Genomic DNA, 14,976 nt, shown 5'->3' on the forward strand with positions numbered 1-14,976 from the left:
AACCGTTCCATGGTCCTCTTTCCTCGCAGCTTCATTTCAATTCAAGACTACCACTAGCACCCATTTGTCAGAAGAGGAACTTAAGCACAGCGAAGTCAATGTCATTGCTAACTAGCTGCACAGAGAACAGCAGAGTCCCTGTGTCCCTGACTTCCAGCCCAGAGTTCCAGATCACACATTTACATAAGAACCACAGGGCCCAGCACCATTGAGTGTGTGGAGCGAGGGAGGCCCTATGTATACTCTGCAGGAGTCATGGTCAGAGAAGGCTTTAAGAGGAATGGACACGTGCCTAAGGAGGAAACCAAGAAGGATGTCTGGAGGAGCAGGGCTCTGCAAGCCCAGTGTGCAGAGCAGGACGTAAGAAGTCAGTGAAAAGAATACAGACGAGATCAGAACAAGACTGGCAGCTTGTTTGTGAGCAACCGAAAGTCATCGTGGTTTCCTTGGACCCGTGTCTGAGAGAGTAGCAAAAGTTGAGGTATCACTACCCATTGGGAGGATGAATAGAAGTCTTTAGGGACTAACAGGAATTCAGATGCTATTAGCTTTGTTTTCCACAAACAGAGAGAATCTGTTTTTCAGGAAGCCAGATTTGAGACATACCACTCAGGGAGTGTGCTCTGTGGAAGCTCAGTTCCTCCCCTGCCAGAGTCTCCCTTCTAAAGGCAGAGCAGGAGGCAGCCAAGAACAGACCTGGCTTCAGAAACCCAAGTTAGCTTGGATTAAAGGATTTGATATTCATACATCGGATCGTGAACAACCGTTTTCTCAAGAGTGCCTTATTTTATTCTTTCAAACAAAGGTATATTGGTCACATTGAAGCATCATATCTGGGCTCAGGCTCATCTTAAATGGATCCTTCATTTATTTATTTGTTTATTCACTCATTCATTCATTCACTCACTCATTCATTCATTCATGGGGGAGGCACAAACATGGCATGTCCTGTGTGTGGAGCCCAGAGACAATATGGGGGAGCTCTGTCCTTCCACCTTACTGAGACCGGGTCTCTCTTGTTTCTGCCATCCCTCATAATTCGAGCTAGATGGCGCATGAGCTACTCTGAAGGCTCCTCTACAGTCTCTGCCTCCAGTCTCTCCATAGAAGTCCTACTACAAATGCACACTGCCCCATGCAGCTTTTTCTTACATGGGCTCTGGGTTCTATCTTGGGTCATCAGGCTAGGCTGGTGTTAGCAATGACACCAGTGCCACGCAAGGGAACACACAAACTAAGTGACAGTGTCACAGCAAGTCAATTCCTACTGTAAAATGGATGAACCAGAAGCCGAAATGGGCTAGCTACACACCGGGGCCCACGTGGCTCCGGTGTTTTATGGAGTCATTGACTCGGGTTGTGACTGCATCTCATCCAACTGGTGGAGCGCAACTTCACCCTGACACAACAGGCTAATTCACACCAAGGGGACAGAGAAGGCTCATGAAACATGTGTCCTTGCTGGGCTATCTTTGATTTGAGAGAGAGAGAGAACCAGAGGGAGGGAAGGAGGGAGGAAGGAAGGAAGGGAGGGAGGGAGGGAGGGAGGGAGGGAGGAAGGGAAGGAAGAACAGAGGGAAGGAAGGAAAGAAAGAAGGAAGAGGGGGCTGGAGAGATGGCTCGGTGGTTAAGAGCACTGGCTATTCTTCCAGATATTCTGGGTTCACTTCCCAGCACCCACATGACAGCTCACACCTGTCTGTAACTCCAGTTTCAGGGAATCTGATATGATACCTTTACACCAATGCACATAAAATAAAGTTAAAGAAATTATTTTTTAAAAGAAGGAAGGGAAGGGAAGGGAAGGGAAGGGAAGGGAAGGGAAGGGAAGGGAAGAAGAGTTCCTCACAGCTGGCAAGCACCTTCACCCACTGAGTCATCTAGCATGTTCTAACCCATGTGTGTAAAGGGGCAGAGGTGAAGAGAGCTCTTCACTTGGTGAAGAGAGCTCTTCCTGAGACAGAGCAACAGGAAGACCATTTTCCCCATGCAAGGCCTCTTCCTGAAGATTTCTGAGTGTGTGCCTATCCTCAGTACAGGGGCTGCTCAACATTTCATTCAGTGGTCTACCCTCCCTCTCCAATCTGAGGAACTGGCCCTCAGTTTATCTCAGAACTCAGGCATCAGGATCAGGAAGGAGGTGAATGTCGAGGCCGAGCACACAACTGTGCAGAGCTGAGGTGAACGTCAAAGCCAGGCACACATCTGTGCAGAGCTGAGGTCTGGTGATCTGGTAGTAAATGTTTAACAGCCCATTCTCCAATAAGGCGTCAGAAAGCAGACAGATCTCACTAGCCTACTCTTAGGATGTTTGGTCTCAAACCCTCAATGTCAAGTCAACTGGGTCGTGAAATCCTGAAAGCTTAACAACTCGCTCCCCAGAGCTGGTGTAAGAGCTCCCTGCCTCAAACCACTGATAAGTCTTCTTACATAGAAAAGTAAAATGTTATCCTTCCCACAAAAATTTTTCCTAGGGGCTGGAGAGAGTTCAGTGGTTAAGAGCACTTGCTGCTCTTCTAAAGGACCCAAGCTTGATTCCCAGCACCTACACAAGGGTTTGGAGTGTGTGGCTCACAAACACCTGTAACTTCAGTTCCAGGGTTTCCGATGCCCTCTTTTGGCCTCTGTAGGCATCAGGCAGGCATGTGGTATGCATATATGCACGCGAAACATCTTTATACACATAACGATAATTTGTAAATTTGCTTTAAAATTTTTTTCACTTGTTTAAGAAGCAAGCTTAATTCCAGAAATCTTTAGAGGTGATGGTAAATCACCAAGTATGTTATGAGCACAAAAGTCTAAGATGGCAGCAGAAGCAAGATGGCATCAGGCTCTCCGTGAGGAAGGGCATGGGCAATGAGGGGACCCAGAGAAGGCGGCAGCACAGTGTAAGCCATGTGAATGGTATGGCGAGGGCGTTAGCAAGCAGAGGCTAGCCAGACTCCATGGTGGAGCAATAAAGGCTACAGGAAGTGACATGGAATTAGAAGGGGAGGTGTCTGTGCTCCTGAACCCTAAGAAGTACCATAACCAACAGGGACAAACTTGGAGTTTGAGATCAGCGAAATCGGCCTGCTTTCAAATCCCTCTTGCAACGCGTTAGTTGCAAAACCTTGAGTGACTCATTCATTGGAGCAGCCTGCTTCTAGGGAACAGGAAATAACAGGGTTCCCTCCACCCCAGGACTCTGAAGTTTGCTGGGAAGGGCGGTGAGACAAGTGTGAGATGATTTTAGAGCCATTAAGTGTTTTACATGTCAAGTGCTATTATCACTTTCTTCGTGGCCACAGGGAATTGGAGTGTTGAAAGTTGTTGAGTCACTGTGGAGTGGGGAGGGCAGGAAATGGCAACCTTTCCCCTGGAGGGAAGGGTCTGTGTTGACGGGAGCAAATCCTGGTGCTTTTGATTCATACGCCATAACTTGCAGATACCCAAGGAGCCATGGTAGACTCCAGAGCAAGGTAACCAAATTGTAAAGGTGCTGCTTAGGACCTGAGGTGGGCCTCCTGCCTCGCAGATGGCTATACCAGTCCCTACACATCAGGGCATAAAACCTGGTAAAAATCCTACAAATCAAGGAACAATTATCAGCCTTGGGAGATCCGTTACTTTCCTTCTTTATCCTCGTTTTTTCCCTCTTCTTCTACCTCCTCCCTTCCCTCTTTCTCCTTCTTCCTCCCCTTTTCCCTCAAAGAACCACGTACCATTAATAATTTTATCCTGCTCCTTCAAGTGACTGAACTCATTCTGGGATATGTCAAAGTCAAATGAGAAATGGTCCGGCACAAAGTCTTACTTCAAAGAACAAGGGGGAAGCTTGATGTGGTAGCACCTGTCAAAGTCCCAGGTCCTCGGGGGTCTGTGGCAGGTGAATTACTTGAGTTCAGGAGCCCAAAGCCAACCTGAGCAACAAAGTGAGACCTGCAAATACAGAGTCAATAAGAATACAGAAAATCACTAGAAACCAAATATGAGTGAGTACATCCCATGTTCCTCTTTTTGGGTCTGGCTTACCTCACTCAGGATAGTGTTTTCTATTTCCATCCATTTGCATGCAAAATTCAAGAAGTCCTTGTTTTTTACTGCTGAGTGTACTCTAATATGTATATATTCCATACTTTCTTCATCCATTCTTCCATTGAAGGGCATCTAGGTTGTTTCCAGGTTCTGGCCTTTACAAACAATGCTGCTATGAACATAGTAGAGCATATATAGTGATCCTAGAGAAGCTAATAAGAAAAACATATAGGCATCCTCCTGAATATTAACCTTCATCAGGCAATGAAAGGTGACAGAGACAGAGACCCACATTGTAGCACCGGACAGAAATCTCAAGGTCCAAATCAGGAGCAGAAGGAGAGAGAGCACAAGCAAGGAACTCAGGACCACGATGGGTGCACCCACACACTGAGACAATGGGGATGTTCTATCGGGAACTCACCAAGGCCAGCTGGCCTGGGTCTGAAAAAGCCTGGGATAAAACCGGACTCGCTGAACATAGCGGACAATGAGGACTACTGAGAACTCAAGAACAATGGCAATGGGTTTTTGATCCTACTGCACGTACTGGCTTTGTGGGAGCCTAGGCAGTTTGGATGCTCACCTACGAGACCTGGATGGAGGTGGGGGTTCCTTGGACTTCCCACAGGGCAGGGAACCCTGATTGCTCTTTGGGCTGACGAAGGAGGGGAACTTGATTGGGGGAGGGGGAGGGAAATGGGAGGCGGTGGCGGGAAAGAGACAGAAATCTTTAATAAATAAATAAATTAAAAAAAAAAAAAGAAAGAAAGTCACTAGAAAGCCAGGCATGGGTTGGTGGGGGAGGGAGTGCGGTGAGACAAGAAGGTTGGGACTTTAAGGCCAGCTTGGTCTACACAGTGAACTTTGAGGCTAGCCTGGGACACATAGGGAAACCTTGTCTCCAAAGAAGCAGAGAAAGGAAGGAGGGAGGGAGAGAGAGAGGAAGAGAAGGAAGGAGGGAGTGGGTTCCTTGGACAAAAGTCTGAGAGAATAGAAAACTCTTCAGAAAGAGGTATCACCACCACCCACTGGGAGGCTGAATTCTTAAGGGAATTTGAGATGCTGTTAGCTTTGTTTTCCACAAACAGAGAGTCTCTGTAAGGAAGCTCCATAGGATTAAAAACTAGGGAGCAGGGCAGGGGAAGGGCTAAGTGTATAAGCACAGACCTTTAATCTCAGCACTCAGGAGGCAGAAGCAGGCAAATTTCAGAGTTTGAGGTTAACCTGGTCTGCACAGTAAGCCAGATTTACCTAGCAAACCCCTGTCTAAAAAAAATAAATAAATAAATAAAGTAATTAATTAGTTAAAAGAAAAATTTAAGAAGACAAGACTGCAAATACACAACCAAAGAGCAAGATTGGGAAAGCTAGGGGACAAGAGAATTGCGTCATAAGAGCCAAGAGGGTGAGGGCATTTGACCTGGAGACCAGGGGCCCAGGCCATGCGTGGAAACACCATCTTGGGGATTGGGCTGCAAGCTAAAGCAAACTTTCCCTTAACCTTTCGTGCGTGGGGGCAAAGACAGAGACTGGCTACTGTGCTGTTAACAGGCAGTATTTCTGTACCTTCTTCTGTGTAAGATTTTTTTTTTCTTTTCATAGTGGTGTGCTGGATAACTCAGGAGGCAAAATACTCGTTCGGAAAGTTGCTGGTCAGTCCGGGTACAGAGGAAGCTATGCTCACGGCATTAAGTCTTTATCGCTGCCCAGATGGAGAGAATCCTTCATCATCTTAGGTATGGTCCCACGCTGAAGACAGGATACAGGCATCTGAGGTGGCTCCAGGATGAAATGCAGGCTTTCAGCTGCTTTTTGTTTTTGCTTATCGCCCACCTCATCTCAGAAATATAGGAAACATTCATTCTAAAATCAAGAATTATGAAATCAATCTTACATGATAAATCACTGCAAAGTCAAACCTGGAAATAATGCAGCAGTTGCTCCTCTTAGCTGCATCATAGCTGTCTGCAAATCCAATCCCTCTTCACATAAAGTGAATCACATTTATTAAGTTGGGTTATTTAAAGAAAAAAAACTAGTCCTTCAGGTGGGCCAAATGAGCCCCATATCTAAAACATTCTTCCATAACCTCTCTGGGAGATGGAGAGGTGGCAGCATGGGAGAGAAAGAGAGAGTCACAATTTTATTTTAGATTATTTTGAATTTTTGTTCAATTCATTGCTTCACCATTCAGCTAAACTTTCTAGCGTCATGGAAGTCATTCTAAATCTAAATTACAGATAATAAATTCTGACTCTCTCTCTCCCTCGCAAAACTCCTGGAGTGTAGTTTCACAGTAGAAAGGCAACCAGCTCCCTCCAAGCTGTTATGACGGGCTTCTCCTGTCTTTGTTATTCCTTCGAGCCAGGCTTTTATTTTGAAAGCAAACTAACTGAAAACTGAAAGGGAACGCAATTACTGCCCATCTTTCTTTCACCCAGATTCCTTAGTTGTTAACATTTTGTTTTGCCTACTTGCATAGCTACCATTTAAAGATAACTTTTGTGGAAAGTGTTGTGAGTGTCCTTGATATTTTATCTGTAAGTATGGCTCTGTGTACGAGTCTCTAGCAGTGCAAACGCTTTCTGAGCAACTATCGCGGTACCACATCTGCAAGCGAACATTGAGGCACCACTGTCTGGTAAAGAGTTCTCATTCATGTGCTCAAAATCATCCTCAGAATAATTTATTCCCTTTTTGTGATCTGTAACATGATCAAAGATTAGACCTAGCATTTAGGTGTCAAATCTCTTCGGTCTCTTTTAATTCCCCCACCCATGTCACATCTTGTCATCATGAATAATAAAGACATCTATGAAGTCTAGACCAGTTGTCTAAAAGTATGTCCTACAGGATGGACCCAAAATGGGGCCAGCTGCTTTTTTGTCTTTGCTTTGGTTTGGTTTTGTGTGTGTGTGTGTGTGTTTGGATTCTATTTCAAAAGACATTTCTCATGGTATATTTATGTTTTATGTACATGAGTGTTTTGCCTGCATGTATATATGTGCACCATGTGTGTGCCTGCTGCCCACAGAGGCCAGAAGAGAAGATCAGGACCTCTGGAAATGGAATTACAGATAGTTCGGAGCCATCATGTGGGTACTAAGAACTGGACCCAGATGCTCTGCAAGAGGAGCAAATTCTCTTAATCACTGAGCCATCATGCCAGCCCCGCAAATATTTTGAAAAGGATAGGTTATATCATCAAAACTTCATGGTGTCACAGTACAATGGCCATATCAAAGAGTTATACTGACAGTTTCTTTCATTGTTACTGATACCAAATCTGATGGCTTGCCTAGTATAATATACTTACTTCCCCAGGGCCATGATGTGTGTAATTAGTTAGCAAGCAGGGTGATACTTCAAGAGCTTCAGGAACTCATTCCCCAGTAATGTTTACTCAGCAGTTTTTACACTCCTTGCCCATCCTGGCTTCATAATTAAGACATTAGTCAGTGGTTCTCCAGTATCCCCTCGGGGTACCAAAACCTGCAAGCTGCTCAAGCGCCCTCTGTACAAAGGTCTGCGCACAACCTATGGCCCTCTCTCCCGTCGCTGTGCCGGCTCCGGATTCCTTCCGTACCTAACAATGTGGTTGCTGTGTATGTAGCTAGTCCACTCTATTGTTTAGGAAAGGATGACGCAAAAACAACCACCTGCAGCTCAGCACAGCTGCAAACTGTTTCCAAGTATTTTAATTGCAGATGAGTTGAATCACAAATTCAGATGCTATGCAAACAGAGCAGACTGTAGCTGCAGAATTACAATGTTTCCTAGTTGGGTCATTCCTTCCACAGTAGTGTTCCCCTTAAGCCCCCTGCACGGCTGTGTTTACTGTAGACAAGGGACTTACTCTTTCTCTTTTAAATATAATATGTTATTATCCACCACACCCAACAAACCTTCACTGTATTGTTGTGTCTCACATCCCCTGAGATTGGCCAGTAAAAGCTGCTCGTTCTGGTGCCCTGTCACATCTGATTTGGAGCAGAGGATAACATCCTATGCTCACCTTACCCTCTCCTTGCACAAGACCCGGCCTCCTTGTTTTCTCTAAGGAAGTTCCATAGGATTTAAACCTAGATTCTTACTCAAAGCTGCCTGGCCTCCAGCAAGATTGGATGTGATGGGTTTATCCTAAGGAAAAATTCCCCATGGAAAGAGAAATGTCTCATTATACCATGGCTCTTCCAGACAAGGTGGTTTTCTGATCCCCATCAGGCATCCTGGGTCCCAGCCCTTATTTCCTCCATCAGAATTGTGACAAAAGAAAAAACAGATCCTTTTGGGATTCTCCCCCAAAGGGGCAACCCCTGTTTCCGCAGCCTGTTAAGTTATACAGATGACCCTGGTTTCTTAATCAAATCATGGAAGGCCGTCAGCCACAGAGTAAGTTATAACTAAGAACTCAGGGCAGAGACCAAACGACAGTGTCTAGTTGAGAAGAGAGAACTGTAACCTCCACATAGGAAAGCACCAAGCAGGTCCCGCCTAAGCGAGAGAATTCAGGCTAACAACTCAGCCTGCCATCCAGGACATTCCTAGAAAGGAGAAGCATGGAGTGTTACAGATGTTTGTGGTGGTTGTTGTTGCCTTTTTGTTTTCGCAATAAAATCAGTTTAACAAGTTTATTCCCAATAAATCTCATCTTCCATCTCCCTCATTCTACCTTGTGACATTTAACAGAAAATGACTGTGGCCAAAGGTAATAAGTGTGTGTGCTTACACAGTGACTAGGGGACCTCTTCAAAAGACACGTTAGGGAGGTCACTGTCTTGTCACGCTGTTGCTAAGGACACCCTGTGGATCGCGAGTTCACGGCCGGTCATGGCAGAGCCTCTTCAGAAGGCTCGGATGGGTTTTTATTTTTTATTTTTATAGGTCATTGTGCTTCTTTAATTAATCTGCCTTGGGGACCTGGGAGCTGTCGGGGAGAGATAGGGTGTGTGGTTCGGGTCCTCATAATCCCTGGACGGTGCCAGCTTGTGCGAGGCCAGCGTAGGCCCCCTAACAACTGCCCTCGGTGGGTACTTTGATCCACATTTCAGACAACTGAGCCCATGCTCTCTTGCCTTCTGAACAGAAACACTAAGAACGACCCAGTTTTAGTCATGAGAAGAAGAGTTAAAGGGTAGAGGCCTCTTTCTACCTAGGCCTCTCTATGTGGGAACTCATTGTGGCCCATAGCCAGGAGGCCAGCAGGAGGTCTGAAGCTGCCTCAACCAGGGTCTGCTCAGAGCAGGCCGGGACATGGCTGAGGGCTTGGAAATGACCCCTTCTGCTCCCGGGTGGTTTTAACACGATGAAGTAAGAGGCACCTGTAAGCCAGATTGTTTGCCTTTGAGTGGAACGGACAGGTAATGTCTGAATAAAGTTTTGCATCTTTGTGGGCATATGCAGCTCCAAACACTTTTGAATTTCATTTTTCAGTGCATCCCTGTAACTTTTTAGAGGTTGTGTCATTATTTATATTTTCTCAATGAAAAAAATAGAGTCTTGAAGATTACAGCAGCTAATTAAAAGTAAACATAAGGGCTGGGGTATGGTTCAGTGGTAGAACACTTACCTAAGCATACGAAGGGCCCAGGGTTTGATCCCCAGGACCATAAAAATAAAAATGATATGAAAAAGTAAAATATAAATAGAAAGCCAGTTTTTCTTAGGCTCAGGCACTTTCTGAGACCTCACAGTTCCTGGGTCAATAGGATGCTTGGCTCATTCCCAGGCCGTGTTCTGACCTACTTCACTCCAATCCCCATAGTGACACCGCCCCTTACCATTGAGAGATTAATGCTTTCATATAAATATGATAGAAAGTTGCCACCCCACCCCCACTGAAGACAATGATAGGTAGCAAGGCCCTAAACATTAAGATATTCCTGCACGGGGCTAGAGAAACGAATCAGTGGTTAAGAGCCCTTAACGCTCTTGCAAAGAACTGGCATTTGGTTCCCCACACCTACGCAGAAGGCCTCATAAATGCCTATGGTGGCTACAGGAGATCGAAAAGCTTTTACAGACCTCAGCATGCACACGCACATGTGCATGCACACACACATACACACACACACACACACACACACACACACACACGCACACACAAGTAAAATAAATCTTCAAAGGTATTTCCTCATGTCATAACTACATGACACACTGCTTATGGCCTGGGACCTTAACAGCTATGTGGAGACAAATGAACTTGTAAGGGGTCAGGGGGGAGACTGTCTGAATTCCGTTGGAACTTTCCATTTAATTGTAGAACAGAGCCCACTGTCCGGCATCTCTTGGAAATGAGATGGCTCCACAGGAGATAGGCTTCGGGGCCCATTTCAGTCATCCCAGGTTTGATGACGGCTTACTTCTCTACCAGATCATTGCTGGTCCAGCTCTGACGGCCCGGTGTCTTCCCTTTCCTGCTTCTACTGTGTCCTTGTCAGACACGACTTCTCTTTCTCCCTGCCCTGTACCTGACATCTCTCCCCAAGTGGCCACCAATGGTTGCATGAAAACGTGTTAGCTGACATGTCACATCTTCAGGAGCAAAATAAGAAATTGCTAATGTTAAGCAGCTCTGAGTCATGGAGATTTTATGACTTCCATTCTGTTATGAATAAAACAAACACTCCGTGGGAAAACAAAATGCCACTTGACTTTCCTTTTGGAATCAACAACTCGGTGCAAGGGCGACAGATGCTGCTGAGCTCAAGAGAGACAAATTGGAAAGATATAATCCATTTATCGGCACGGAAAGATGTAGAAATCAGCCCCGGAAATAAATTTCTCTTTCTTTTCTTTTGCAGAGGGTAAACCCCAAAAGGGTGTAACCTACCCGTCAACTCTTACATACTCGTCATCCAAAACGCCAGCTGGCAAAGCAGGCAAGTGGTCACGTGTTGTTTCATCCACGCTGGGTGAGTGCATGAACGTGCCATGGTGTGCTTTAGGAGATGGCGTGGGAATTACCATCTTACCCGGTCAAGCCCCGCTGACCCTGGAGATGCTTTCACCAATGCCAGGAACCTGGCACCAAAACCAACGGGACCAGAGAGCTGTGGTTTGGGAGTGAGGGGTTTTTATTATTTTCACGACTGGAGCATGTCTCTTTGTCTGTGTCACTTTCATTCAGAATGACCGTCCTGGATGTCATTACTGTTACTTTAGATGATGATATGACCTTATGCCTAGAGAAATGTTTCCTGGCAACTAAAAGGGAAGAGGCTGCCTCTGCTCGGCTATAAAGCAAAGGGAAGGAGCGAGAATGATGGAACCCACTCACTAGCAGCAAGCAAACAAGCTTTGGCTCTGAATTAGGACATAGGGCACTTCTGCCGGGCTCTCCTGAGCCAGGAATGGCAGAAACTAAGGAATCCCTTTCCCCGATCTCTGCACTAAATCAGACCTGTGCCCTCTGTGGTGCTGGCGTGGGAGGCACTTGGACTTCTCACTTAGGCAGGGGCTTTCTCACAGGATCTGGCATTCCAGAAAGAAGGCGGGTGGATGGATCTGGCTCATTCTACTGGTGGATGGAGGGAGGACATGGCTCTGGAATTTTAAGAGCTAGCATTTCTTGAATATTTGCTGTGCGCAAGGCACTGTGACAAGACCTTTCCCTGGTAGTTTTTAGTCAGCCCGCGTTGCTACCAATATGCCCTGTTCTTAGCTCTTAATGCAGTTTGCAGAAAACACCAGCTCGGAAAAGCTGGTAGATTTTCATTGACCAACAGCGAGAAATTAGCAAAGTTGGGAGTCAAACTCTCAGACAGCCTGGCTCCAAACACTTCTCCCTCAATCACTGTGCTAGATCTTCTCCATGGGTACAGACTCCTGGTCTGAGGAGCCTTCGCAGACACATTGGGAGTGGCCTGCCTTTCATCCACCTCTCCTATACTTTCTGTGATCTTTTAATCACTGAAGCAATCAAGACGCATTTGAGTTGCAAGAACACAGCCATCCCTGTTCACCACAGTGGGGTGATACCTCAAGGGCTGGATCTGAGATGTGTCCTCTCTTCCTCTGGCGGGGACAAGGGAAGGAGAGCACCGGGAGCCTCCTAATAGTTTTCGTTTCATCTGGGTCTGCAGCCTCTGCAGTCTGGTGATTTCCAAAGAGGTGACGTGTGCATAACTGGGTTCTGTTTTATCTAGTCTGCTCTTGTCCCGTCCCTCCTCTTTTCCTCCATTCCTAACATACCATCCCAGGAACCAGCAGCCCCTGTGCTCAGAACTCTGGGCCTCTCTATAGATTGCCCTGGGGCCTGAGTTGCTCTGAAGTGAGGTCATCTTCCTCTTTCCTTTCTCATTTGGTCTGGAGCTGTTGAGGGCCTTTGGCCAGGGATGTGCTAATGGCACCGATAACCTTAGAGATCTCAAGGGTAGAGAGAGTTGCCAGTGCCAAATAATGCCCGGACTGTGCAGTACAAGTACCAAGACCCTCTCTCCTTATACTCTGTGTGCTTCTAGCCTCCCAGAATACTCCCCTAGTGTCTCTGCAAAACTCTCCAGGGGGTCCAGGGTGTGCGAGTGAAGACTCTGCCTCAGAAAGACTGGCAGGACATGGACAAGCTGCATCTGCTGGCAGCTTCTATAGGCTTGGAAAGACAGCAGGAAGGAAGGAAGGAATGGACTCTCACCTGAAGACCCCTTGCACAGTGCACAGCATGGCTTCTGGTCCCTCCCTTTTGTTGGTCCTTGCCCTCCCTCACTGCTCAGGGAGACTTGGGTCTAGTGGCCACGCAGATTAACCTAGAATGGTCACAGGTGTGAGAAGCTCAGGGACGAATATTTTGTTATAGAAAGAAGTATTCAGGTCCTTCTGGCTTCAACCCTCAGTCATAACCTGAAAAACGGGAAGGGTCCCCGCACAGCCATCTGGTGATCACAGCTAACAGCCAAGTCCTCTCTCTGAGCCAGAGCCCTGGGTTACAACAGCCTGAGGCAGAGAGTACCCCTATTTTCCCCTGCTTCAGATAAAGCTGACCAAAGAAGGGTTTAGCAATTTCCCCAAGGCTGTGATAGTAACTGGTTCCTTAGTGGCTGACAGATTGCATCATCCTAAAGCAGGAAACAGTTGTGGGCAGAGAGCAGGAAGAAGGGTCAGGTAAGAGACACTGCCTTGGGGTTTAGGAATCCATTAGAACTCAAAGCCCCAGGAAGAGGTCTGTCCAAAGCTCCCCTTAGCTACACCAGAGACAACCACACTGAACTGTCCCCACCCACCACCCACTTGCCTTTATGCCTTCATGGTGGTTTGAAGTAGTGCAAGTGGGCCATGGGACATCCCCTCCTACTTCTATATAAATCTGTAGAGTACCCAGGAGTCCCACCCTTAAAGCACAACCATCGCGGATGACACTTGTGCCCATTAGCACACCACCTCAAGCTTCTGGGGCGTATCAGCAGGTGTTATTATCTGCCGCTCATTTCCAGATTGTCCACGCTTCACAGCATCTCAAAGAGTTGCATTTCTTCTTCTTTCACCCGTGCCCTCACTCACCACTGAGTGCCTCCTGGGTCAATGACGAATGTGCCAGTATCAAAGGGATGCTTGGGGTCTTGCTCTGTCTCTTTGAAAGGACATGCCTGCATGGAGTGAGTTCTTACTAATTAAAAAATAATCGCAGTGATAATCACGAAAGAGCGGCCTCATTGCTACTCTTCCTAAGTGACCAAATTCCTTCAGAAACTGGACAAAGCAGAAAAGAGGTAGATGCAGGTTTAACTATGACTCAGGTCTCCGCACGCTGCATAAAATGCGTACTAGGCTCTTAAAAGAATGAGTTAATAGGTAAAGCGGGCTAGGATGACCCCCCCCCCCAAAGCATAGCCACCATCTTCAGTGGCAGTTGTCCCACTAGCATCCGGGAAGGTATCTGATTTGCCTTGCAGGGCTCCCACTGGGGACAGATATTCCCTGGCAATGCAAAGGCTGCCTCTCCCAGGCAGTTAAGCCACCCTAAAGTGGGCAGCCCGCCACCTCCACTTGCTCTGGGCTAAATCAAAACACGTAAGTGTTGATTTGTAGAAACACATCTAAAAAACTGGGGGGGGGGCACATTCTTGGTGTCCTGGCGGAAGAAGGCTAAGGAAATCTGTCACCGAGAAAGAGGGACAGGACACCACTCTCCCGCCTCCCCTTGGCTGTGACTAAGCCCTGCCTTGGAAGGAGGACCTACGCTTTATGACATCACCTCTCAGGCATCCCCTGACCTCACGCCTGTATCCACCCTGTTGTCACCTGTTGTCACTACTGACAGTAAGCTTTGGTGACCAAGGCCAGTCTTCTACTTCATTCCCTGTTAGTGGACAAAAGAGCGTGAGTTTAGGTTCAACCACGCTTGAGTTCTAACCTTGCCTCTGCCTCCACACGTGCCTGTAAACTGGAACTCTCCTCTTCACTGGGAATGCTTATTAAAAAAAATCCTCCAAGGCACCAACAGCTAGTGGTTGACCAGTGGGTCTGAGATCTCCTGCCCTGGTGTGCATCCCCGAAGTTCAGAATGAGTTAGTGGTGAGAAAACCAAATCTTCCCCCAGCACTCAGACCTGTAGGCATCTTGGCTTCTGTCCCCATCATGGCCCCCAAGGCGCACTGCTGTCCCCTGCAGAGGGGAAGCATAAGGTAGTATGAAATGTCAGCTCCTACCATTTATTGGATCCTACATGTGCCAAGCTCTGTATGGGTGACTTATACACTTCACCCAAATTATGACAGGCACCCTGCCAAGTAGGCATGACAGGCCCCACACATAAAGGACAGGTTCGGATAGCTTCAGAAGCAAAGCTGGCCACAGTGGGGCTAGGAGCCCAATCTGGCCCGAGCTGCAGTTCTTAGAGCAAAGCTCCATGGCCCATCTGAGATCCAGTGAATCAGCCTCTCGGGGAACAGTTCCCGGTGGTGGCATCTGTAACCCTCCCTCCCTGTGGTGGCATTTGTAACCCTCCCTCTGCTCAAC

At 47.0% G+C, this 14,976-nt stretch overlaps 1 protein-coding gene across 2 annotated transcripts in view; it reads left to right on the top strand.

Moving 5' to 3' along the window:
- Positions 1-14,976, top strand: part of Vit (vitrin) — a 113,703-nt gene that overhangs the window by 54,724 nt on the left and 44,003 nt on the right. For both annotated transcript variants that reach the window (XM_041631168.1, XM_041631169.1), the window contains exons 5-6: positions 5,626-5,759; positions 10,827-10,904. In XM_041631168.1, coding sequence (XP_041487102.1) covers positions 5,626-5,759; positions 10,827-10,904 — 212 coding nt within the window. The remainder of the gene's footprint in view (positions 1-5,625; positions 5,760-10,826; positions 10,905-14,976) is intronic.

Source organism: Microtus oregoni, unplaced genomic scaffold, assembly GCF_018167655.1.
Source record: "Microtus oregoni isolate MIOR12 unplaced genomic scaffold, Mior012 000036F_ref0000092, whole genome shotgun sequence".
Lineage (NCBI taxonomy): Eukaryota > Metazoa > Chordata > Mammalia > Rodentia > Cricetidae > Microtus > Microtus oregoni.